Source organism: Manis pentadactyla, chromosome 1 (genome assembly GCF_030020395.1).
Source record: "Manis pentadactyla isolate mManPen7 chromosome 1, mManPen7.hap1, whole genome shotgun sequence".
NCBI lineage: Eukaryota > Metazoa > Chordata > Mammalia > Pholidota > Manidae > Manis > Manis pentadactyla.
Window position 1 is genome coordinate 2,713,100 of NC_080019.1, and position 26,370 is coordinate 2,739,469.

The 26,370-nt window shown below is 39.7% G+C and overlaps 1 protein-coding gene across 4 annotated transcripts in view; it reads left to right on the plus strand.

Annotated features, from left to right (window-relative positions):
• Positions 1–235: 235 nt before the first annotated feature.
• The window catches only part of GALNTL6 (polypeptide N-acetylgalactosaminyltransferase like 6), a 967,667-nt gene continuing 941,532 nt past the window's right edge, over positions 236–26,370 (plus strand). Inside the window, exon 1 of one of the 4 annotated variants that reach the window (XM_036888959.2) lies at positions 236–554. In XM_036888959.2, the coding sequence (XP_036744854.1) occupies positions 417–554 (138 nt within the window). In that variant the 5' untranslated portion in view covers positions 236–416. The remainder of the gene's footprint in view (positions 555–26,370) is intronic. The other 3 variants (XM_036888958.2, XM_036888957.2, XM_036888960.2) reach the window with 3 other exon arrangements.

Sequence of the window (26,370 nt, forward strand, 5' to 3'; positions counted from 1 at the left end):
GGGCTGGCGGCGTGCGCGCGGCCGGGCGGGGGGCCGGGGTCAGGGCCCCGGCTGCGGGGCCGCCGCTCCGAGGAGTGCCCGGCCCCCCGCGCCCCGCCGCGCGCCGCCCCCCGGGCCCCGCACCCCCCGCACTGGCGGCCCCGGCTCCGTCCCTGGAGGCCGGACGCCCCCCGCCGCCGGGTCGCCGCGCCCCAGCCAATGGCCGCCGCCCGCGTCACGGAGCCGGGGAGCCGCCGCGCGCGCGCCCTGCAGGTGCCCGCGGGCCGCGGGGGCGCGCGCCGGCGCGGAGCGCGCAGCAAAAGTTTTCAGCGCCGCCTCAGTTGGCGGCGCCTCGCAGGGCAGAGGACGGACGGGCGCCGGCGCCCGGGGGCGGCCGCGGAGCCGGCTCCCGACGCGCCCTCCCGCCGCCCTCTGCGATGAAGAGGAAACAGAAGCGGGTCCTGCAGATGACTTTGTTTTTCACGGTGGCCTTGATCTTCCTGCCCAACATCGGCCTGTGGGCTCTGTACAGGGATAAGCACCTGGCGAGGGCTGCGCAGCCCGCGGAGCCCCAGGTAAGTGCCCGCGAGGCGGCGGGGGGACGGGGAGGCTGCGGGCGCCGGGGGCAGGAGAATGGGGGGCCCGGAGGACCGGGGGGCGGTAGGGTGGGGAGCCCGGAGCGCCGGGGCAGGAGGACCAGGAGGCAGACGATGGGGGCCCGGAGGACCGGGGGCCGGAGGGTGGGGAGCCAGACGCGTGCGCCCGGGCCGGGGCCGCGACCCGAGGCCTCCCGAGCTCCTGTCACTGGACTCTGGAGACTTTGGGGTTCGGGCAGGAGATGTTTTAAGATCGCAGCCGATGACATGGGCGACATGTCAAATAAACCAGAAAAAGGAGGGCGAGGGAGGCCAAGAGGAGAGAACCCTTCACAGCTGGGCTGTGGGTGCTTGTGGGCTTGCGGTGGGGGAGAGGGGACTCTACTTTGCGGGGTGTGGGCGCGGGTTCGGTGCACGCCGAGCCACGGGGGTTTGTGGTTGCGCTGCGTCTGGTTCCCGTGTCTCTGTTAACGTGAATTGGGCCAATTAAATCATCGAAGTTGTGAAGTAGTTCTCAGAGCACAAACCGCGGTTGTCTGTATTTTTTGCTTAGCAACAGCTTTTACCCTGTGGAAACCCCAGTCTGTTCTCCCCCGGCGCTGAGGGGGTTGGAGGGGCGCGCAGGCAGAGGTGGGCAGGGCGTCCGTCCCTTGCGCCTGGCGATGGCACTTCGCTGCTGACAGCTTTCCTTCCGACCCCAGAGCCCCCGTCGCGTGGATGTTTCCTCACTACTTGCAGGCAGTCTCCTAGTGTGTGCGTGGCTCGTGACTTAACATGGGTCAGAATAACTGTCTTTCTTAGCAAGTAATGCAAAATATCCTTCACAAAGCATTGATGAAATTCAGGATTGTTGAACGCCTTGTTTGTTAACAAATGAAACAGCTTCCGTAATTAAACTTAGAACAATAGAATCAGCCTTCTTCATGATACTGATGTAACACTTATGCAGTCAGTCCTGTGCACACCTCGGAATATTAATATTCTTAATTTCAAGGGTCATCAGCCCTGTACACTGTGTACCTTCACACAGAGAAAGCGTTCAAGGAGTCCGCGTGTGGACCACAGCCATCTGTATCAGTAGCATGAATCTGTGTTCCTATTAACCAAGTTTAATTTTCTTTTTACACAGTGAGGGGTTAGTTGTGTAATATATGGAAGTAATCTGCTTTTCCATTTGGACAAGTAATCATTACTCATCTCTAAACTTTAAAAATGCCTAGTTGCTTATAGATACTTGGTGGTTTGGAATTTTGAAGGAAAATGTTGACATATTTTCTTTTAGCTGTTGGTCTCTGTCATCCTTTCTAGGAGAGAGAGAGCTTGATTTGAAGTCCATTGTTTTGTCATTCCAGGGGAAAAAAGAGGATGGGCTCTTTGAATGTGAAACTTTTTTTTTACTATTTAAATCACTTATTTCTCCAACCCTGGATATAAAATGAGATTCTGTTTACACTGGTTAATACATTATTGTGTAAAATTCCATTCTGATATTGGTAAGATAACAGAAGCAAATTATTTTTTTCCTTGAATTTATTGCTAATACAGTTAGCAATAACCACCTGAAGTAGCTGCTGTTATAGCTAATATACTAATTAATCTTTTTAATGAGGTCTTTGTAACTTTCACACTGGCTCTATTGATTTTGACCTGTAATGAGAAATTTGTCCAATGGCATAAAAAATAAAATATGGCAGATTGACTCTTTACCTTGTCATCAAATCTCTAAAGTGGTTTCCTTGCTTCTGGTTCTTCTGTCACTGATGATATTTAATATTAATGGTAATAAATTAATGGTTATGAAAGGCATGGCATGGCAAATTTGAGCTGTTCCTCAAAGTTTCTTAAGCTGCAAATAACTCAGATTGATGAATATCTTGTGACATTCCAGCCTAATGATCATATGTCACAGTTTTGAAAACAAGAGTAAAGAAAAGGTAGCAATGTACAGTAAAATAAATGTCAATCATCCACTTTAGTATTTTCTAACCTAACGGTTTTGAACTAATACACTCTTAGAGAGATAAAATAAAATTGAAAAGGAAGAAATTATCATTTACCCAAAGACAGAATTCACTCGTAAAACAGGAGAAGATAAACTGCTATTGATTTTATTCCATTATTAAATGCTGTTGGAAAGAAAATTAAGATATGTTGCCAAAATTATACAAGTATTGGATAAGTAAGAGTTAAGTCACTTATGTAGATATATATGCATACACTTAACCAAATAACAAGTGACTTGCAATGATGAATTAAACATGCTTAATATTGTGATGTAATATTTTGCTAATGAATCTATATTTCAATGTTAGTAAGTCAGCTAAATACACAGGTGTTTAATGGAAGCATACAGTTTGACTGTCTGGTAGTATTTAAATTTAGCAGTTTTTTTACAGAGACATTTTCGTGGTTAATTGCTAAGTGTTCTTTAAAGGCCAACTTTTACTGTATTTGCCACTGAGTTGTAAAACGTCGAGGGTTAAGGACACTGCTCACCGAGTCACTGGCAGCGCTACATACCCAAGCTATTCACAGCCAGTCACGTGCCCGCGTGAGCGGTCTATTTGTACAGCAATTTTGGGGAGAACAGCATTCTGATTCCAAGTGTGGTGCGGCGGTGGTCACAGGAGTTGAAATCCTTCACTGTTTTAAATAGTTCAATTATTACCATGAGTTTCAAGGAAATAATTTATAGAAATTCAAACTCATAGAATGGCCAATACTTTTTAAATACTCTTAATTTGTATTTTATCAGAACACATCAGTTCATCTATCTACTATTCAGTGTATATGGCATTATTCTATAATCTGAGACACAATAAGGGGGGTAAAACAGAATTCTAGGAACTGTATTTTCATGATGTTCAGCATTTTACACATTCTTTTCTCAATTCTTCTGTACTATCACAGATTAATTGTGGTTATTGTTAAGTATTTACCCATCTATGATGCCGAAAAGAAAAGCATATGAAATAAAAATTCTCAAATTATTCATCTAAAAGTTTTTTTCTTTTCCCTCAACCAAACAAAGAGAAGTGAAAAAAATAGTTTAATAATGCACTAAATAAAAGGTTTATTGTTTGGGCTTCACAAAATTGGAATCAAGTTACTGAAAATACTAAGCTTTTGAGCTCTTAAGGTTTCATAGAAGTTTTAAAGTATTTTCTAGTTTATGTTGAGATGTTATTAAATTATCAGTCATAATTGTCATGATCACTTGAATTAATTCTGTCACTTTTTTATTGGGATGATGTAAGTATCTCTTATATGTTGCTTAGAAATACAAATGTTTGCTAAAAGAAGCTATTGGTAGAAAATATGATATTTAGCTGGATGTGATCACTGTATGATAATGTATCATAGTTTTTATTTCATTTTTCTTTTTAAAACATGGATTGCTTTTCTCTGGTTTCAGCTGCATTTGAATTAAAGTTGTAGATTTAGATCTTAATGAAGCTGTGCGTTAGAATGATAATTAGAACAAAGCAGTATTTAGAGCAAAACTGTTTGATCTGGCATTATTATCTCTCTAGTCATTTTTACAAGTGTAAGTAAATAAACACTACCCCCCAAACATTTTCTTTTCTTAAATACATTAAAGAGATTAATTTTTAATGAAAGTAGCTATAAAGTTGTGGAGCAACTAAGTTACAAATAATATGAGTTGCAGAAATAATTTAAGAATATTCAGACTGTGAAGAGGCTCTTGCAATCTTTGAAATAAAAACTAGGGTAATTTCCCAGAATTTTATATCAGACATTTATAGAATTGTTTAGAATGAATTGAGAAACTTAGGTTTGGCCTGGATTTTTTTTACCACATTAAAAAACAAAACAAAACAAAAAACTAGATACTCAAGTCACTTTTAAATTGTATAACCTCCTTTTTTCTTTGTACTTTGGAATTTCTATTTATAAAATAAGGCTAATCATGCTCACCACATAAGGTACATAAAGTCTTGAGATCTTACTTTGGACATAGAACATTCTGTAAGACAATATTTTGTTTTTAGTCGGGTCCACATGTAACGTGTGCCTGACAGATATGGTACTTAACCTCCATTAAAAACAAAAAAATCTCTCCTGGAAGATCCCTCAGCATCTTTGTCCACATGTCTGATGTTAATGAGCTGCACATTTTGGGGGATTCTTCCTCTCAATGAAAACATTTTTGTTCCCTACGGTATTTTAAAGCTGTGATGGGGTGTGAAGATGTCCGGTAACTGGTGTCAAGTGTCTGCAAACCGCCTCCGCCTGCCTTTGTCATTCCGGTCACTCGGGCTGCGGGGTGTGTGCGCTTCTCTTCCAGAAGACACCTGAGACCTTGGGGGAGCTGAGGACCAGAGAAAAACATTTGCTTTTTCTCTCCTCCTACGCTCAGGATGCTATGTCATCACACTAGATGTGAAATGATGCATTCGTTTGAACCATACAGTTCTTAATTAGCTAAGATGTAGATTTTAAATTAGGGTTTTAAAGGACCTTTTGAACTTGAATTTATGGAAAATCCATTCCGACTGCCCGTAGGGTAGCACCAAACAGGCCGCTGTAACGAGCATCTTGGTTATTTGCTGGGACCTGGTAGATCGTGGCATTTTTTCATCCTTTTGACTCATGGGAGACAGTGTGAAACACAGTGTTCTGTTCACAGTCTAGTAAAAAATGAGGTAGTTGTTTTTTTTTTTTCCTGGTGCTCATTCCTGAGTTGGAAAATCTGTGCTGAATCAGTCTCCTGTAAGTTTTTTCTATAAAAGAAACCAAATCAAGGGTGAGCTGTATAGGGGAAAAGGGTGAGAGAGTTTGGTGATTTAAGGGGTATAGAGAAAAAAGTTGAGTGTTCTTTTTTTTCTGTCAAGAGTAGCCATGGCGACCTGTAAGGAGGTTTGCAGCAGTGTGTCCCCTTGGACACTTGTGTACAGGTGGAAGCCAGCCGAGGTACACAGGATCGACCTTAAGGAAGGGGTACAGATTAAAATGAGGGAGAGAAGCCGTGCGGCATCAGCGGCGTAAGGAATCAGACTTGGCTGTCTGTCTGGCAGTCCCTGTCCTCTCTCCTGAGCTTGACTTGCTCACGGAATGGAAGCGGTCGTTAAAGCCGTGGATGTGACCACTGTGATCTTCTTTCCTTCACACTCACTGTGTTTACAAAAGTACCCTTTTGGAATCCAAGGGGCAAGTGTACAAGAAAATGGGGGGTTCTGAAGATGATACTAGAGGTAAAGACACCCTCATAAACTAGATGCCTGTTTTTGGTAGAGTCTTTGTACACAATTCCTAAGTTCCAAAATGTAATTGTAGTGTTTGAATGGGCAATAACAAAGAAAAAATGAAAAAAGAAACCAGAAAAAACATTTGTGCAACTGACAATATGTATTTAGGCAGAAAAATACATATTTTTACATGTAAAGGTTCAAGGTATGGTCACCTCTACTGCGCCTCACTGATACCCTGAAGATGGTGTGCCTTGCTCCAACTAGGTGGCCAGAAAGGGGGTGAAAAATTGAAGTATGCTTAGGGTTAAAGGTAAATTACATCAGTGATTATGCTAACATTTGTATTTCCGGTGTGGTGGGACAAAAGTGTGGACCAGATTAGCAGTACTCGCCAGTGTATTCCTCATACTCATTTAGCAACACACATTCCACGCATCCACATCCACACATGGTCTCACTTACAAAGAAAAAATAAATCTGCCCAATTGTTTCCAACTATTTCATTTTCTACATTTTTTCTCTAACTTTTGTAACTTCTTGCTTCTTCCATTGTATTGAATCCACAAAAAGCTCTTGGGCAAATACGTCTAAGGCATCATTTAAATGTTGTTAATATAGTTCTAGGAAAGTATGGAGAGAAAGAATGCATCTGTCTCTAGAAGTACTTACATCTATTTAGCAAGTGTGGGAATTACAGTAAGATTTAGCCTGTTAGAGCCTTACAGATTATAAATAGGGAAATTCATCATTACGGAATAATGTAAAGGACACGGTTTTGGGTGCCAGACTGCGGTGGTGGTTGTCAGCTCTCTGCATCAAGGAGTGGTCGTGCTGTGGTGAGGGCTGAGGGGGCTAACTTTGAATTCAGATACCCATGAAATGTTATTTTAGTACTTCAAATCTAGAAAGCCAGAGCCGGGATATTTTATAAATTATTTTGAACTTTTTCTATCATAATAAAAATGGTCAAACTGTCAGGGCTGTCCCTCAAATTTGAGTTAGTTGGGCTTCCTTCTCCTTATTTTCTTGGCATGTCTCTGCATCAAGAGAACCCAAGTGAACTTAATTTGAGGAAAAATACCAGTCATTCCATACCATCTTACTCTCTTTTCATACATAAAGGTGTAGGCTCTGGAATCACACCAGGGTTCAAGTTCTGGTTCCAGCAGTTAGCATTCTGTGATGTGAGCAAGTCATTCATCTTCCCCAGGTCAGTTTTCTCTTAAGCCGAGTGACATTAATAGCCTTCTTACAGTGTTATAGTGACAATTAAATGCTTGGTATCTTGAATAGCATTTAGTAAGGTGCATAGCTCCAGGGAGAAGCATGTCCCCGGCCTGGGACTAATAAACCGCTGAAACCGGTGAAGCCAAAATCAGTCAAGGCAAGAGTTGGATGGGAGAAGCGCTTTGCTGCTAATAAGGGGCCTGGTTGCATTCGCCCCTCTCTGGCAGTCACTCTCACTACTACCGGTTTCCTCCCCAACCTGGCCCGTGCTGTCCTCTCCCCCACCCCCTCCAGGGGAAACTCGTAGGCGGAGCCCCGGTGACTGACAGGTGCCAGACTGCGCAGAGGAGGGCAGGAGAGAACAGTTTCTCTCCAAGCCTTGTCCCCCAGGCTACTGGAGGCTGCAGCGGTAAACACCTATTATTCTGTAAAGCTACTCAGGCCTGGAGAGAGGTTGTGGAAATATTACAATTTTTACCCACATAATGGTAAATGAATGTAGATTATTATTATACATAAGCCATCGGTGCCTTCATCAAGGTAGTTAGTGTTTGAGAAATATTTACAGATGGCTTCTCTTTGCAAGGCAATGTGTGGATAGTGCAGCAGAACCATGAATGTGGCACAGGATTGCCACTGATGTGTTCAATCTGGAAGGGAGGGCTGCTGAATAAACAAACAAATAGGGTCCAGGAAATAAAAGGGCTTTTTTTGGGTAAAATATTGGTCTAGTACTTAAAAAAAGGTTGTTGATTTTGTTTTTCATATAAGCATTTATGGGAAAAAAAACTTTTTTTTGTATATTGTATTCAAAATTATTCAAAAATCTGGACCTTTTAATAAATGAGAGTTAAAAAGACAGCAACATTTCTTTGTAGGGGCCACGCTCATTTTCTACAACAAATAAAACCCTTGTCTCACATACAAAACATTTTTTTTTCTTTCACATTAATTATAAGCAAGTCCTCAGAACTACTTTTGTTGCTGTTTAAATCTCAGTCGCCAGAGGGATTGGATTATCCCTGAAAAAATTAAAATAATTAAAAATCAGAGTAGACACTATCAACATCTTGAAGCTACTTTATAGAACTGCCAAGCCCTTCAGTAGAGTCAGAGGCTGCAGAAAAGCATCTGGGATGTTGCATTCTTAAAGTTCTAATTAAGTGAATTGGAGAAACAAAGTGGATATTCATGACACAGAAACATGAGTTGCCTTGTAGAATTTTCTCTGTGTATCATGGGCATTTAGAAAAGAGACAGAACAATATTGTCTCTGGACCATGTGAGCTGTATTTTTCCAGAGGGTGAATAAGGAGCTGCACCATGTCACCAAAATTGACAGGGTTGGCATAAGGCTGAGGGACGGGCCCTTACCGAGAGACACCGTTTTGGCGAAGTCCCTTAACATCTTTGAACCTTAGTTCTTCATACGTTAACACAGACATTACCTCGTAAAAGGGTAGAAGAGAGAACTAATAGGATTAATGTATGTAAACTGCCTGGTACGCACCAAATACCCCATTAAGGGGAGTTTGACATTTAGTATTGCTACATTTTTCTCTGTTTTTAGAACATTTGTTGAAGGTAATGAATAAGCTCAATATTGTGTAAACCTAATAAGGATATTTGTATAAAACCTATAAGATATACCACAGTCAGGTTGCCTGCTTGTTATTGATAAAATAGATATTTATTGAATATGTGCATGATACTCCGCTAGACACTGATGCAAGTAAGTGATGAAGAGATAAATCTGTTTTCAATTAGCTTGCAGTCTATTGATAAAAGGCATGCACACATCCATAATACAGGACTGGATTAAATTGTTTTATAAGATATACATGCTGTAATTATTTTCAGAGGTAGAAAAAATACCATTGTGTGATATTTATGTGACTCTACTTATTTTTACATACATTTGCTGATCTTCCAACATGTCATTGATATAGGTTCTTCTATATTTAAGTTAGGCATAAAGGTAAGTTAAGTAGGGCATAAAGAGAAAATCTGAGTCCATGCATGCCAGGTTCACAAAAAAGGGAAAACGAGCGGTGTTCCAGCCAGAGTTTAAGGCAAGAGAGGGCTGAAAAAGTCACTGGGTTTAGCATTCGGTCCCTGGTACTCTCTCGAGTGTAGTTACACACAGTTGTAGGGTGAAAACAAAACTTTAAAAGCTTAAACCATAAGACTAAATGTACAACTAAAATGTCTTACATTTTAAGTCATGAGATGTATTGGTGGGTGGGCATTGACATGGACTGCTGAATGTGGGGTCCTGGCTGGCAGGAGTCCAGGGAGGCCAGAGGAAGGCTGTGCTCAAGAAATGAGGGGCAGGTCCCTAAAGAGAATGAAGACACGTTGGAGAGAATCGGTAAAGGGTGCTGGTATATAAGGGTAGATAAAGACTCTCTGCTTTTATTAGTTTGCGTGACTCCTAGCCGAGAAGTCCAGGATTAATTTGTGTGCAGTTGTCGTACTAATTTGGAGAGGTGATTAAACCTTTGTGAAATGTTCTGTAAATTGTGGAACAATATAGGTCTATATCTGTGCTATCCAGAAAGATGATGGACATGTAGTTATTCATAGTATAATTAATTCTGTTATAAAGATCGAAGATGATGATACCAAACGTAGGTACAAGAGACACGCACCCTGTCTGAGTGGATGCAGGCGATGACCCGATGCACAGAGCAAAGAAAAAGGCAATTGGCTTAGTAGAGTAGTGGGTTTGGGGAGTGTAACTTCATGGGGGGAATATGTTCCTAGCCCAGGGCAAAATGCCTTTGAGCTGAAATCAGTGAAAGAAAGAAAGTGGGAGAAACCCGTTTGTTGTGCACAAGCAGTTGTCCACTTTGGCTCACCGGCCCTATGTCTCTCGCCCCTGGTGGCAAAAAGGGACCCCATCCAGCCTCTCTGGTCCAGATATGCCCTTGTTGATATGGAGATGCACTAAGGCCAGGCCAGAGATTCTGGGAATACTGCAATTTAACTCCTGGGAGAAAGAAGAGGCAGGTTTTCATCACAAGGATAAGGAGACAGTAGTATTAAGTTGTGAAGAATTTCAAGATAATATACAAATATAAATGTAGCAACATCAGTGTGATGAAAACAAGAATAAAAGTAATAATAAAAAAACAGCATATTAATAATAAAAGTTTAGGTAACATTTATTATTTCTTACCATGTGCCAGACACCATGTTACACTGTTCTTAGTCATAAGAAATCCTAATATATGTAATACTATTACCTATGGTGCAGAAGCAAGGACAATTTTTTTCCAAATCTGTCAGAGTACAGTGATTATCAACATTACAGTGTTGGACTACACATAATTTACTGTATATCAGAGCTATATTGGTGATATCCTAGACCATATCAACATAAGAAATTATATATTAACTCAACCATGAAAGGAAATATGCCCACCGGTTAAGGGCCTGGATGCTATAGCCAGGCTGCCTCGTTTTAGTTCCAGTCATTACCACCTGTGTGACCTTGGGAAGGTACTTCTCTTCTCTCTGCCTTAGATTTCCCATTTCTAAGATGCATATAGTAAGAGTGCTTACCTGGTTGAATTAATGTAAATGTAAGTTAATGTGCATAAAATGCTTGGAAAACTGGAATAGCGTATAGCAGGCCACATTATAAAGTGTTAGTAGCTATTAACAGCTGTTTGAATTTTAGAGAATTGAGATTGAATAACAGGAACATATGTTCCTACACCATTTCTTTCATAGACCCATCATGTTGATATATATAAAACACTTTACATTAAAAAATTTTTTTAAAAAATGGTTGCAGCACGTTTAGCTTCCTTTTCTCTCTGCTCTTTTACCTTAGCCCATGTGGAGATACTTAAGCACTCAGCATGGAAGTTTTTGGGTTCACACAGAGAACTGAGTTCTTTCTAGAATACACTTCCAGCAACCAATGCTATGGTGGTGACCTTTGCCCCCATACATTTTTTCTGCTGTTCTCCTCTCACGGTAGATTCCTCAATGTGTAGTTTGTCCTCAAGGGATAAAAGTTAAATTACATCATTAAATCAGTCTAAACGTCCACAGATTATCTAAAAATGTCTTCAGTGTGGAACATGCTCTTATTTTATATAACTTGAATTTTAATGTTACTGATCTGGTGGCTTCTGATGGTAAGGTAGATGTGGGCGGATCCAGAATGATGGCGCTCGAGATCGCCGTAGGGTAACTTGACAAAGGAAATTCTGTGGCTCATTCCCTCTTCTGGCGCCCTTAGGAACATAGCTGGCTGGAAGGGCAGAGGAGTGGAGAGACATATTATAAAAAGTAGTAGGTGCTTTAATTCTCTAGCTGAGTGAATTTTATCATTTTTTTAGACAGCCTAACAGAAGGGTGTCAGGTTAACTGTGTAATGGGGTTGTTCTCCCTCTTGACTTCTGTAGAAACTTTAAACTTTTCTTGCACAACTTGAAGGAAATTACATTTACTGTGAGAGCCTCCTCATTCTGAGGCAAAGATCTTGAGATCTAATATATGAAATACAGAGAAAGATTAGCATCAGAGAGGGGTGCTATTCAAGCAGAGGCAGAAGTACCAGCCACTCTGTCACTTTACCCCCCCACCCTCCTCAGAGCCTTCTCTCCTTTTTCCTTTGAAATTTTCCTTAAAGAAAAATTTTGTGGGATTGTTTTGATGAGTTTGATTGGTTTGATTGTATGAATGGATGATGGACTGGAAACACTTTAAAAACTTGAGTCTTGTACATTAAAAAATGTTCCTATTGAACCTAACTGTATTTTTGATTACTGAAATGTGTATGACATGGGAAGTGTAATACTGGGGGCTGCCACTTTATCCCTAATATGCAATCAGAAAGTCAGTCTTGCTTAGTTGTGTCCCTTCAAGAGAAACAATCCTTTGCAAGTGAAAAGGCAAACCTGGGACCAGAAGCCTCAACTACCAGCGGAGGGTGGTCTGCGCCTCCCCACTGAGTGCTCCCCTCCTGTTTACAGAGCGGCTTTGCCCGCCCTTCTCTTTTCCCAGATCTCCCTTGCCACCGCCTCTCCTATGCTCAGCAGACAGCCTGGCCTCATTCTTCACTGAGAATAGAATTTTCCTACTGGGAGAGCCAAGACTTTATGCAGTAAAATCAAAAACAGTACCTACGCGTATTACCCAGTCCTCCGCTCGCCTCCTGCTGCTGTGGAAGGGTGTCCCGAGCTGTAGGATAAACATGGACTGTCTGTCCCAACTATGGATGACTTTTTTTTAAAGAATTTTATTTAAGTGATTTTTTTCCCCAATTCATTTATTTTCAATGTTTTCCTCACTGATCCACTCTTCAAATCAATATTGAAACTTTCTCAAGTGCCTCTCACTCTTGGAGGAAGGCGGGACATGAGCCAAGCACAGCCAGTGCCCCTCTGCTACTGCGCTGACCCTCTTCTAACCGACCTGGCCAGTGGGATTCCTGCCTCTCCGCCCCACACCTGGGGCCGCATCCGCCTCCGCCTCCCCTCTAGGCCACCTGCTTCTCCCGTGGCACCACCCCCGGTGGAAATCTCTGGGGAGGTGATTCTGAAAGCACTTCTCTTTAGTCATATTACTTTATAGATTTAAGTAAAACACTCTTGAAGCAATCTCAGAGAAGTTGGTGGGGCGGCAGACCTGGGGAGAGAAGACGTGGGAAAGTGGCTCTGGAAGCTGAGGAAGCAGGCTGCATGGGGACTGAGCCCCCACCTCAATCCTCCTGTCTCCCCGCCTTCATTCATTCTCCTGTCCCCCCGCCTTGCAGACCGCCCTCACCCACAAGCAGTCACCAGTCCCCCTTCCAGGCTCCTGTTTCATCCTCATCCCTACAGCGTTGGATTCTTCAGGGTCCCTGCAAAGATTGTTCTGCCCCCTCCACCCACCTGGGGATTCACCCAGCCCCTCACCATTCCAGCCATCAGAGTTGTGACTCCCAGTCGTTATGCCTGATCCATGTCTCTCTCTGAGCACATGACCATGTACCAATGTGAAATCTAGAGACAGATATTTTAAAGTTGAAAAGTCTGGAATGGAATTGATCTTTCTCTTCCACTCTTTAGACCTGTTCTCCTTTGGGTCTCTTACTAAATGAAGGACACCATCTTCTGTCAGGGTGTTGATTACCTTCCTCCTGGAATTCCTTACCTCCACATCCCTCTTAGGATTCCCCTACTGGGACCAGAATACAAACTTCACTGGGTTTGTGGAGGAGGCCTCAGTGTGATGCTCCTGTTTCTAGTCTTGTCCTTGTTTACACTGAAGAGTTTATCCAAAGCACTTAACTGACAGGCCACTGCCATTTGTAAAGCTATCCACTGGCCTCCCAGACCTTTACATTAAATACAGCTTTTCTGTGGCTTACTGCCTCTCTACCAAGACTCCCTAGGTTCCAGCCTCTTTGAACTTCTCTCAGGTTCCTAAAAATACCACGTTCCTTCTGCTCTAGGAATTTGCATGCACTTCATCTCCAGTCTCACCTGGGTGAGATCTGCTTTCCCTCAGGCTCCTCTGGGACACTTCCCCCGATCCCCCGTGCTTGGGCCTCCTACCTTGAGTGTTTTCCAAGAAACACCTTCATTTGTTGCTCTTATAATAGAACTTAGCTGTCTGCATCTTAACTGCCCTAGGCAGTTTATTCACCATTACTCAGTAAGTTCCTTAAACTTAGTAGTAGATCATATCATGGCCCCCAAAACAGTTATGTCCATGTGTTAACCCCTTGAATTGGTGAACATTATCTTATTTGGAAAAAAAGGTCTCTGCAGATAGAATTAATTTAAGGCGCTCGAGCTGTGGACTTCCCGCTGACCCTGAGTCCGTGACAAGTGTCCTTATGAGAGACACACAGGGCCGACCTGATGGACAGCAGAGGAGGCACGGATGGAGGGGGAGGTGCGGTGTGCAGATGGGGGCCGAGGTGGGGTGATGTGGCCACCCACTGAGGACGCCAGCAGCCACCAGGAGCCGGAGGAGGCTGGAAGGGTAGTTCCCCCAGGGGCGGTGCAGCCCTGCGAACTCCTTGATGCTGGATTCCCGACCTGCAGACTGGGAGAGAATACATTTCTTAAGCCCCCTAGTTCATGGCAAATTGTCACAACAGCCCCAGGACACTAATACAGTTAGACAATGTCCATCTTATTCCACTTTTTAAATCCAGGAGTACCTGACTATAAATCAGGCACTCAGGAAATATGTCCTGGAAAAATGAAGAGTGATAGGAATAAGCTGTTTTTTCTATATGAACTTATTAGGGCTCAGCTATATTTATACAAAAACAAGAATATGCATAACCTAATATGTATGTTCAAATATCACATAGGTGTCATCAAGCAGCTCTGAATATAAAAGGGAAAAATGTGGTCATACTCATGAATTAAGGTTCCATTTACATATGTTCGTCCTGTCAATGTCACCCTGACTAAAGAAGCTCTATGTCAAGACTTGACTGGTCCAGATGCGGAGAATCGCAGTGAGTTTGATCAGATGTGCAGACGTCTGAGTATGCCAGGGAAGCCATGTATGACCCCCAGAACTACAGTGAGACGAGGACAGTCCTGCTCAGACAAGCCCATGGTAAGATGAAGAGCAACGTAGCCGCTGAGTCTGCTCTTCCTCCAGCCATGGCGACCCCTGTGGCATCGCTGTCATTATGAGGTGTCTAGGCACAGTGTGTGTCCACCTCTGAAGGGTTACTGTGGCAGTTTAAGACAGACTTATTTTTACTACTGTATAATAAAGCTTATAGTTGAGTTCATTAAGACAACCTACAAGGAAGTAGCAGGGAGCCCACTTCATTAAAAGAAGGCGTTTTGGAAGTATAGATTGATGTATTTCAAGGGGTTTATTTTAATTTGAATGCTTTAGGCCTTAAGACTTCTATTAGTTTGATTCTCTAGTGTGGATCCTCATTTGAAAAGCCCTTCTTTTGAAACAAACCACCTTGATTTACGTATGTTCATTTTGATTAGCAGTTGTGTAGCGGGGATACTGGAGCAGGGAAAGGAGGAAAATTCAAGGGTAAAACTTATGCAAAAAATTAGGAAAAAATTATAAGAGCTAGAAAAGATATGACAAGCTTCATTTGATAGAGGCATATTTAATGCAGTGTCTTGGGGGAAAATCTCTTACTGTTCTGATAATTAAATAGCATTGCATTTGACGAGATGGTTCCAGAACATTCTTCATAATGCTAAATTACTTGAAGCACACTGATCGTATTTCCTCTTGTTTATACTAGTATTATGGTCATCTTTGGAATTTTGAACTTTTCATTCTGACACTTCTATTTGCTAGTCACCTGACTTTGACCTTCTTTCATTTCAGTTGCTTTTGTGTTCATGTCAATAGTGTATTTAAATGATTTTCAATATAAGAAGGCTTTCTTGATTGTCTCAGCTTTAAAAAGACAAGCAGAAATATTCAAGTGAGTTGTTTAAATCAAGTCTTTTCCCTTAATGTTACCATTTCCATGGCATCTATTAGTCAAAATGCCATTTAAAGTGTTCACATTGACTCATGTCATAATATTTAGATGCTAAACATAACTTTCTAGGTGCTGTCACCTAACAAAAACTAGGTCCCTAGATGTGTTAATCACTATGAGAAAATATGTAGATACATTTTTAAGCAAGTTGTCAGACTTGAACACCAAAGAAATATTTTTCCTATTTACAACACTTAGTATGATTTTCCATTGTCTCTCTGAGTATCTCCAATTACATATTTCTACCTATTTCAGATGGATTCCTTGCCATTGATCTTATGGTAACATATTTACTTGGGATGATTCATCCATCTCTCTCATGGAAATATGCACAAATACTAATTTTTTTGTGATATTTTCACATAGAAAAGGTTTTCATTTTCATTTTAGAGATACAATGTACAGATTCTGATGAAAATTTATTTAAATAATATATTTAAAACAATTTAATCCAAGTACAGTAACCAAATATTTGCTACAGATATTTGCCCTTTTTAAATGTTAAATAATAGTGTTTGTCAGTCTTCTCATTCATTTTATTATGTTTCACAACCCAGTCTTCAAGTAGGATATTCCTATGAACTTACACTTACCTTTTAAATCAGTTTACTTCATTTCTTGTTGTTTTCATATCTACTTTTTAATTTCTTACTCATGACTGTTTTTAGATAGTGTTTCCTTCCATTATGTGTGACATTGAATATAAATGCATGTACCGCTATGTATGTATTTTCACTCTATCATATATATATGAATGTTGTCTATTAGCACTATGATAGACATGTGACTGCATTGCAAGAAAGTATTGAATTATATTTTCATTTCTCATTTCAGCCAAAGCCATTTTGTTGCCTGGCTTATTAGACTTGAGTAAATATTTAAAAAATTGAGCTGTGACTACCAAGAACATCACTTAGGAATAGTGAATAAGAATGATTTATTTTTTTCTTTTTTATCATGAGCCTAGAAGAAGAAGTCATGAAATTATAGCATAAAAAGTAATTAGGTCCTGTTCCATATGGCCTGATTAGTGGTGTGTGGAGCAATATTAGGAATACGTAAGTAGATAAGAATAGAACATGAAACCTAGGATGTACTATTAAAAAGTTTTCTTTTTTGTGTGAATGTGAAGTATTATCACAGTGTACAATGGATGCACAATGAATTGCTATTGATCAGTGACTGATGTTTTTCATAAATTTATGTCCATTTATTAAAAATATTTATTTCTAATAATAAATGTCATCTAAAAATGGATTCTTGGGGTTTGCAAATATCTTAATCCAATTTTAATTAATTGGTTGAATATATATTACAGTTAGCCAGGATTTGTTGTAACTGCTTATATCTAAAGCAAAATAGTATTAGAGGAAAAATAATTCTGTTCTTCCGTAAACGACCTCAAACCAGCCGAAATCTGAAATATTCTGACATTTTAATCACTTCCAATTTGAACAGTGGTTTCTGGATATTTATTTACCTGCAGTCTTTTACTTACTTTTGGTTTAAGCATATGGTCCTATTTTGAACATCACTTAAAGTTTGTTTTCATACAATGGCAAGGAGAAATTTTATTTTCTACTCTTCAATTCTATTGTTTGTTAATAGTATACAGTTCAAGTCATAATACAACATGAGAATTTTCTGTTATTAAATTAAGCTTGGTGTATGGATTTCTATTAACACAGACTTTGACCTAATGAGGCAACATTTAGTTCAATTGAATTATGTAAATTATTTGTGAACATGCTTACATATTTTTTAATTTTCCCCATCAAATAATTCTTTCTTTAACCCATGCTGATCTTTAACCTGTCGAAACACCCTACTTTAGCAAGATTCAGTTATTTGAAGATGCTAAGGAAAGTATGCAATGTTATCTCCTTTTTATAATACTTTTCATGCATGTTTTTTCATGCTCCTGTAGTGAATCGAGAAGCTGCTTTATTTGAAAAATCAAAAAACAAATTCTTTCAGTTATTACATTAACTTTTTTTTTCCCTAGCCAAGCCTTCCTATTTTCTGGCTTTAGGATAACATTAGAAAACTAGTTTATAAGCAGATGCTGCAGTTTAAAAAAAGAAAGTGCTCTTAGTTCAGGGAATTATATCTTATCTGAGGATAAATATTTTAAAACAAATAATGTTTCCCCGCCTACCAAATGTGGTTGATTGCCATTCCAAAATGGAAAAAATAATCTGTCTAACTTCCTCATAAGTTGGATGAGGTAACTCAGCAGAGGTGGTTTGCCTAAACCACAGTGAGTTAACATTTGAGCCGGGCTTAATTCAAATCTTGATTTTCCTGAGGCTAATGAAGTTTTCCTTATACCAACACTGCTTTGCAAAGGTGTCCCTGATACTTGGTTCCTCTGTTAATGTCACACTGGAAGCTGCACCTGAGTGGCTTGGTAAATATTTGGAACACCTACCCTAGTAAACTCTCCCAAATCCTTCCTCTGCAGGGAAGCATATGTAAGGGATGCATGTGGAATCATCTCCTGACATTCCAGTAACAGAATGTGCAGTGAGTATGTGCAGATTTTATATTTTAACAATTACACTGTGTGATGGTTAATAGATTTTAGGAAATACTAGTCCTGGGAAAGTTCACATGTCCTAAAGCTCTGTCCCTAGAAAATCATGAAAAGTGGTCCCTTTATTACTGGCCCAGGCAAGAGGCAGGAAAGTCACAAGGGGCTGGTCAGTAAGGGGTCAGCACCGGCGTCTATAGGGATAATTGATGACCTGGGGAGGGAGCCCTTCACTGTTTGTTGTTTTTTTCTTGCGTGGTGTGGGGATAAAGTGATTTCAGTTGGGGAACTGTGTAGAGAGGACCTTTAGCCACAAGCGGCAGGATTGTATCATGTTTAACAAAGAGAATGAGAGTCATCAGAATCCCAGGCAACCCCTGGCGTTACCACTTAGATAACGCTCTACCTTTTCCTCTTAGCATCCCCACTCCGGGTTTAGATTTTTTGGGAAAAAACATTGGCAAACACATTACTTAGAGACTAGGAGTAAATTTGAGAGGATTTAAGAGGTCATGAGCACATTTTCTGTTTAATTTTCCATGATTTTCTACTTATAATACTGCAAAAATAGAATAGTGTTCTATTTTAAAAATATACAAAGTACTATAGAAAATTAGAAAATGGTTTCTCCGTTCACCTAGGTTGTTTGGTCTGGTTTATGTGTATGTATGTGTGTCTGTCTACATGCAATGTACATGTGATGATTCTGTTTTACTGTTTATTACTTAACACGTGTTAAGGCCAGATTGTTTTATATTTTTATTTAGGTCTTGTAGCTTAACAATGGTTTATTCTACTAAGCTGCAAAGTGTATTAATTAGGCAGGTTGGCTATGTATTATATACTATGTAATATCCAATATCTATAGTGGCATAGATAATTTTATTGTATTTTATTGTTTATGGATTAATTTTTTTATTAAGATATCATTGATACACAATCTTATAAAAGTTTTTACAACATTCACCCGTATTATGAAGACCCCCCCACACCTCATTGCAGTCACTGTCCATTGGCATAGTAAAATGGAGAGTCACTACCTGTCTTCTCTGTGCTGTACTGCCTTCCCCGTGACCCCCCTATATTATGTGTGCCAATCATAATGCCCCTTAGTCCCCTTCTCCCTCCCTCCCCACTAACCCTCCCCAGCACCTTCCCTTCTTAGAGTCTGTGAGTCGGCTGGATACAACATTAATTTTTAAAGCAACTGAAAGCCTATTTCAAAGTGACATCTTGAGAACACAAAATATATTTATGGCCCGTTGGTTAGTAAATAATAATTCAATTTTATATATTGTTATGGGTATACAATACAAGTGGTTAAATTTTAATTACTTACTGATGGTTAAGTAAATTTTATGACATAAAATTTGAAGACAACCTATCAGATTTCTTTTATCATTAGTTTTCTCATTTTAAAATGAAAGTAGTTAAGAGTGATAATAAACATAATGGTTTGCTGTGAATGAAGATGAAAGAAAATTTCTGGCAAATTCTCGTGCTATTAGTGTGAAGTCAAATAATAGGAGGAATACAGACGGCAGTATCTCTATGTACATTCGAGTCTGTGTAATATTTGGAGGTGAGGGGAGTGGGAAGGTGGGGTCGCATTTAACTACGCAGTATCGCAGGAGAATACGGCTAAGAGTGGCAGTGACGGGATTTCCTTCCTCACACTTCCCTCTCCCAGAATGCCTTAGTGGTGCAGACGCTGACACAATTCGGTATCGATCCACAGGAAGCCAGGGTTGTGCTTTGACATGAGAAAAAGTGCTTGATGGAAATACATTGCTTCTAATTGTGTAAATATAGCTGATTGTTTTACATCTGATTTTACATCCCGACTTTTGGAAACGACCCTGTATTTCTTCTGATATTGTACTGGCTGTCATTCATGTCCTGTCTTCAGCAGAGAGGTGAGCTTAATAAATTCAGAAGCAATAATGACACTTAAACAATTGCTCATGGCCAATCAAAATCTTTATGTTGTTGAAATAATCTTTTTATGAAAATATTTCAGACATTAAAATAAAGGCAATACAATGCACCAGTTCTCATCTTTGGAAATAATATAGAACAAATATAATTGAAGAAATTCCAGCCCCTGCCATGTACCTCTCCTTATGAATGCTTCTCTTTTCTCTAGATCTGTAACCATCATCCTAAATTTGTGTCCAACATTCCTGTGTATTTATTTACATTTATACTTTTACTTTATATAAATGGTTAGCCTAAGTACATGAGTATGTAATATTGTCCATTTAATATCCCTTTTTCTTTATTTTTTGTCCAGTCTTAGGTGTTTGCAGTGTTAACTCTTTTTGGTTACATATTATCCATTCATTTAATTGTCTTTCTGTGTTTGAATACTCTATTTTGTATCATCCAGAGGATTTTTAGCTTTTTCATTTTAAGGAAGTCAACTTTCTCAGTCTGCTTTGTGCCTCTCACTCCCTGCTAATGCTTCACATGATGCAGTAGGTGGAATCCAGGGGCTTCGGGGAAAAGGGCCTGTTTAGAAATTCAATACTTTCTTGTTTTGGGTAATTTACTTACTGAACTAGATCTTGTTCTACACATCTATGAAATGAGAAATTCATTTTTGTATAAGTCATGATGTCTCTTACTTTATTTCATTTTTTTGTAAATGGATGTTACTTGTTCCAGTGCCATTAATTGACTTATTGATTTATTATCTGTGATTATCAAAGCTAACTCTGTTGTGCATTATTTCTCTTTATTTGTGGTTATCTTTCTGGTGTTTGGTGTTTGTTTTTTGTTTTGGTTGGTGGGTTGGTTGGTTCGGCCTGCTTGTGAATGCCTGAGCCAGTATAATGTTGATTAGATAAGTTTTTTTTTTTTTTTTTTTTTTTATTGAAGGGTAGTTGACAACAGCATTGCATTACATTAGTTTCAGGTGTACAACACAGCGACTCAACATTTATATACATGATAATTCTAGGTACCAGGTATCACCATACCAAGTTGTTACAATATTTTGACTATATTCCTTATGCTATACATTACATCCCGGTTACTTATTTATTTTACAATTGGAAGTGTGTATATATATATATATATATATATATATATATATATTGTGAGGGCATCTCTCATATTTATTGATCAAATAGTTGTTAACCACAATAAATTTCTGTATAGGGGGGTCAATACTCAATGCACAATCATTAATCCACCCCAAGCCTAATTTTCGTCAGTCTCCAATCTTCTGATGCATAACGAACAAATTCTTACATGGAGAACAAATTCTTACATAGTGAATAAGTTACATGGTGAACAGTGCAAGGGCCGTCATCACAGAAGCTTTCGGTTTTGCTCATGCATTATGAACTATACACAGTCAGTTCAAATATGAATATTCATTTGATTTTTAAACTTGATTTATATGTGGATACCACATTTCTCTATTATTATTTTTTTTAATAAAATGCTGAAGTGGTAGGTAGATACGAGATAAAGGTAGAAAACAGAGTTTAGTGTTGTAAGAGAGCAAATGTAGATGATCAGGTGTGTGCCTGTAGCCTATGTGTTAATCCACGCTAGACAAGGGCAATAAAACATCCACGTATGCAGAAGATTTCTCTCAGAACAGGGGGGGTGAGGTTCTAAGCCTCACCTCTGCTGCTCCCCATTTTCTCACCAGATGGCCCCCTGCGACTGTGCCTGTCTTAGGTTGTTCCTCCCTTGAGGAATCTTACCCGTCTCTGGCTAACCAGTCATCTTCTGGGGCCATACAGGGAAATGTTAAGTTGGTAAGTGAGAGAGAAGCCTTATCGTTTGAAAAGGTTAGCTTTTTACTTCTTTGCATATTTATGCCCTGTGGCTTCTATGCCCAGCATTTGTCTTGAGGTATCTTTACCACTTGGAAGAATTATGATACTCGGTAAATTCGACATGTGGCACGAGTTCTATTTAAAGGTTGTGATTAGGTAGGAAGAAGAAAAGCTATAGAAGTAGCAGGCAGAAGAAAACCTGGGAAGATTGATTATTTCTTTGACATATCTTCTTGTAGAGTAACTTCAGCATGGATAGGTTTTAAACGACTAATTAAATTGTGCAGACACATTAACATAATAGGAATATAGTTACCTAACCAAAGCATACCTGTAATTACCAGCCATCTCCAGTGAAACCAAGAAAACCAGTTAGGCACCTTAGGCATTTGTGAAAACTTATCTGTGATATGGTGGATATTGTCCGACTGAACTTAAACAGTCTGAGAGAATTCAGATAAACTAGAACACCCCATTCCTGGGGACTGTTCATATCCCATATGTTCTTTTAATAAATAGTCTGTGGTTGTAAGATTTTGGAGTGCTACAATTTGCACTTCAACTAATTCTTGGTTGAGTTCCAACAGTATAGATCCAGTCCAATTTTTGTTTTACTGCATGCACAGGCCAGCTTAGATATCTCCTTCATCTTTCCCATGGCAAGTCCAGGAACTGGTGGGATGAGTGCATCTACACCTGTGGCAGTGCGTGGATCTTTGTTGAAGTTTTTTTTTTTTTTTTTTTTTTTTCTGATCATCTTCTGTCATGAGACTTCCCGAGAGTGCTGATGTTGGAAGTTCTTTTTCACATCGTATCTTAGTTGATTTTCGGCGTAGCCCAATTAGGCTTTGATCCTCTGTATAAACACAAACAGACCCTTTGCCTACACATTTATATGTCCTTTATATCATTGTGTAGAACTCATTAGAGGTCACCACATAGGAACTGCATTTTTTTTTTTTAATCATTAATCTACACTTACATGACGAATATTATGTTTACTAGGCTATCCCCTATACCAGGTCCCCCCTATATACTCCTTTACAGTCACTGTCCCTCAGCGTAGCAACCTGTTGTAGAATCACTACTTGTCTTCTCTGTGTTGTACAGCCCTCCCCTTTCTCCCACCCCGCTATGGATGCTAATCTTAATACCCCTCTTTTTCTGCCCCCCCTTATCCCTCCCTACCCACCCATCCTCCCCAGTCCCTTTCCCTTTGGTACCTGTTAGTCCATTCTTGAGTTCTGTGATTCTGCTGCTGTTTTGTTCCTTCAGTTTTTCCTTTGTTCTTATATTCCACAGATGAGTGAAATCATTTGGTATTTCTCTTTCTCTGCTTGGCTTGTTTCACTGAGCAAAATACCCTCCAGCTCCATCCATGTTGCTGCAAATGGTTGGATTTGCCCTTTTCTTATGGCTGAGTAGTATTCCATTGTGTATATGTACCACATCTTCTTTATCCATTCATCTATCGATGGACATTTAGGTTGCTTCCAATTCTTGGCTATTGTAAATAGTGCTGCGATAAACATAGGGGTACATTGGTCTTTCTCATACTTGATTGCTGCATTCTTAGGGTAAATTCCTAGGAGTGCAATTCCTGGGTCAAATGGTATGTCTGTTTTGAGCATTTTGATGTACCTCCATACTGCTTTCCACAATGGTTGAACAAGTTTACATTCCCACCAGCAGTGTAGGAGGGTTCCCCTTTCTCCACAGCCTCGCCAACATTTGTTGTTGTTTGTCTTTTGGATGGCAGCCATCCTTACTGGTGTGAGGTGATACCTCATTGTAGTTTTAATTTGCATTTCTCTGATAATTAGCGATGTGGAGCATCTTTTCATGTGTCTGTTGGCCATCTGTATTTCTTTTTTGGAGAACCGTCTGTTCAGTTCCTTTGCCCATTTTTTAATTGGGTTATTTGTTTTTTGTTTGTTGAAGCGTGTGAGCTCTTTATATATTCTGGACGTCAAGCCTTTATCGGATGTGTCATTTTCAAAGATATTCTCCCATACTGTAGGGTTCCTTTTTGTTCTATTGATGGTGTCTTTTGCTGTACAGAAGCTTTTCAGCTTAATATAGTCCCACTTGTTCATTTTTGCTGTTGTTTTCCTTGCCCGGGGAGATATGTTCAAGAAGAGGTCACTCATGTTTATGTCTAAGAAGTTTGTGCCTATGTTTTCTTCCAAGAGTTTAATGGTTTCATGACTTACATTCAGGTCTTTGATCCATTTTGAGTTTACTTTTGTATATGGGGTTAGACGATGGTCCAGTTTCATTCTCCTACATGTAGCTGTCCAGTTTTGCCAGCACCATCTGTTGAAGAGACTGTCATTTCGCCATTGTATGTCCATGGCTCCTTTATCAAATATTAATTGACCATATATGTCTGAGTTAATGTCTGGATTCTCTAGTCTGTTCCATTGGTCTGTGGCTCTGTTCTTGTGCCAGTACCAAATTGTCTTGATTACTATGGCTTTATAATAGAGCTTGAAGTTGGGGAGTGAGATCCCCCCTACTTTATTCTTCTTTCTCAGGATTGCTTTGGCTATTCGGGGTCTTTGGTGGTTCCATATGAATTTTTGAATTATTTGTTCCAGTTCATTGAAGAATGTTGCTGGTAGTTTCATAGGGATTGCATCAAATCTGTATATTGCTTTGGGCAGGATGGCCATTTTGACGATATTAATTCTTCCTAGCCATGAGCATGGGATGCGTTTCCATCTGTTAGTGTCCCCTTTAATTTCTTTTAAGAGTGACTTGTAGTTTTCAGAATATAAGTCTTTCACTTCTTTGGTTAGGTTTATTCCTAGGTATTTTATTTTTTTTGATGCAATTGTGAATGGAGTTGTTTTCCTGATTTCTCTTTCTGTTGGTTCATTTTTAGTGTATAGCAAAGCCACAGATTTCTGTGTGTTGATTTTGTATCCTGCAACTTTGCTGTATTCCGATATCAGTTCTAGTAGTTTTGGGGTGGAGTCTTTAGGCTTTTTTATGTATAGTATCATGTCATCTGCAAATAATGACAGTTTAACTTCTTCTTTAGCAATCTGGATTCCTTGTATTTTTTTGTTTTGTCTGATTGCCATGGCTAGGACCTCCAGTACTATGTTAAATAACAGTGGGGAGAGTGGGCATCCCTGTCTAGTTCCCGATCTCAGAGGAAAAGCTTTCATCTTCTCGCTGTTCAGTATAATGTTGGCTGTGGGTTTATGGTATATGGCCTTCATTATGTTGAGGTACTTGCCCTCTATTCCCATTTTGCTGAGAGTTTTTATCATGAATGGATGTTGAACTTTGTCAAATGCTTTTTCAGCATCTATGGAGATGATCATGTGGTTTTTGTCTTTCTTTTTGTTGATGTGGTGGATGATGTTGATGGACTTTCGAATGTTGTACCATTCTTGCATCCCTGGGATGAGTCCCACTTGGTCATGGTGTGTGATCCTTTTGATGTATTTTTGAATTCGGTTTGCTAATATTTTGTTGAGTATTTTTGCATCTACGTTCATCAGGGATATTGGTCTGTAGTTTTCTTTTTTGGTGGTGTCTTTGCCTGGTTTTGGTATTAGGGTGATGTTAGCTTCATAGAATGAGTTTGGGAGTATCCCCATCTCTTCTATTTCTTGGAAAACTTTAAGGATAATGGGTATTATGTCTTCTCTGTATGTCTGATAAAATTCCGAGGTAAATCCATCTGGCCCGGGGGTTTTGTTCTTTGGTAGTTTTTTGATTACTGCTTCAATTTCGTTGCTGGTAATTGGTCTGTTTAGATTTTCTGTTTCTTTTTGGGTCAGTCTTGGAAGGTTGTATTTTTCTAGGAAGTTGTCCATTTCTCCTAGGTTTCCCAGCTTGTTAGCATATAGGTTTTCATAGTAGTCTCTAATAATTCTTTGTATTTCTGCGGGATCTGTTGTGATTTTTCCTTTCTCATTTCTGATACTGTTGATTTGTGTTGACTCTCTTTTCCTCTTAATAAGTCTGGCTAGAGGCTTATCTATTTTGTTTATTTTCTCGAAGAACCAGCTCTTGGTTTCATTGATTTTTGCTATTGTTTTATTCTTCTCAATTTTATTTATTTCTTCTCTGATCTTTATTATGTCCCTCCTTCTGCTGACCTTAGGCCTCATTTGTTCTTCTTTTTCCAATTTTGATAGTTGTGACATTAGACCGTTCATTTGGGATTGCTCTTCCTTTTTTAAATATGCTTGGAGTGCTATATACTTTCCTCTTAAGACTGCTTTTGCTGTGTCCCATAGAAGTTGGGGCTTAGTGTTGTTGTGGTCATTTGTTTCCATATATTGCTGGATCTCCATTTTGATTTGGTCATTGATCCATTGATTATTTAGGAGCGTGTTGTTTAGCCTCCATGTGTTTGTGAGCCTTTTTGCTTTCTTTGAACAGTTTATTTCTAGTTTAATGCCTTTGTGGTCTGAAAAGTTGGTTGGTAGGATTTCAATCTTTTGGAATTTACTGAGGCTCTTTTTGTGTCCTAGTATGTGGTCTATTCTGGAGAATGTTCCATGTGCACTTGAGA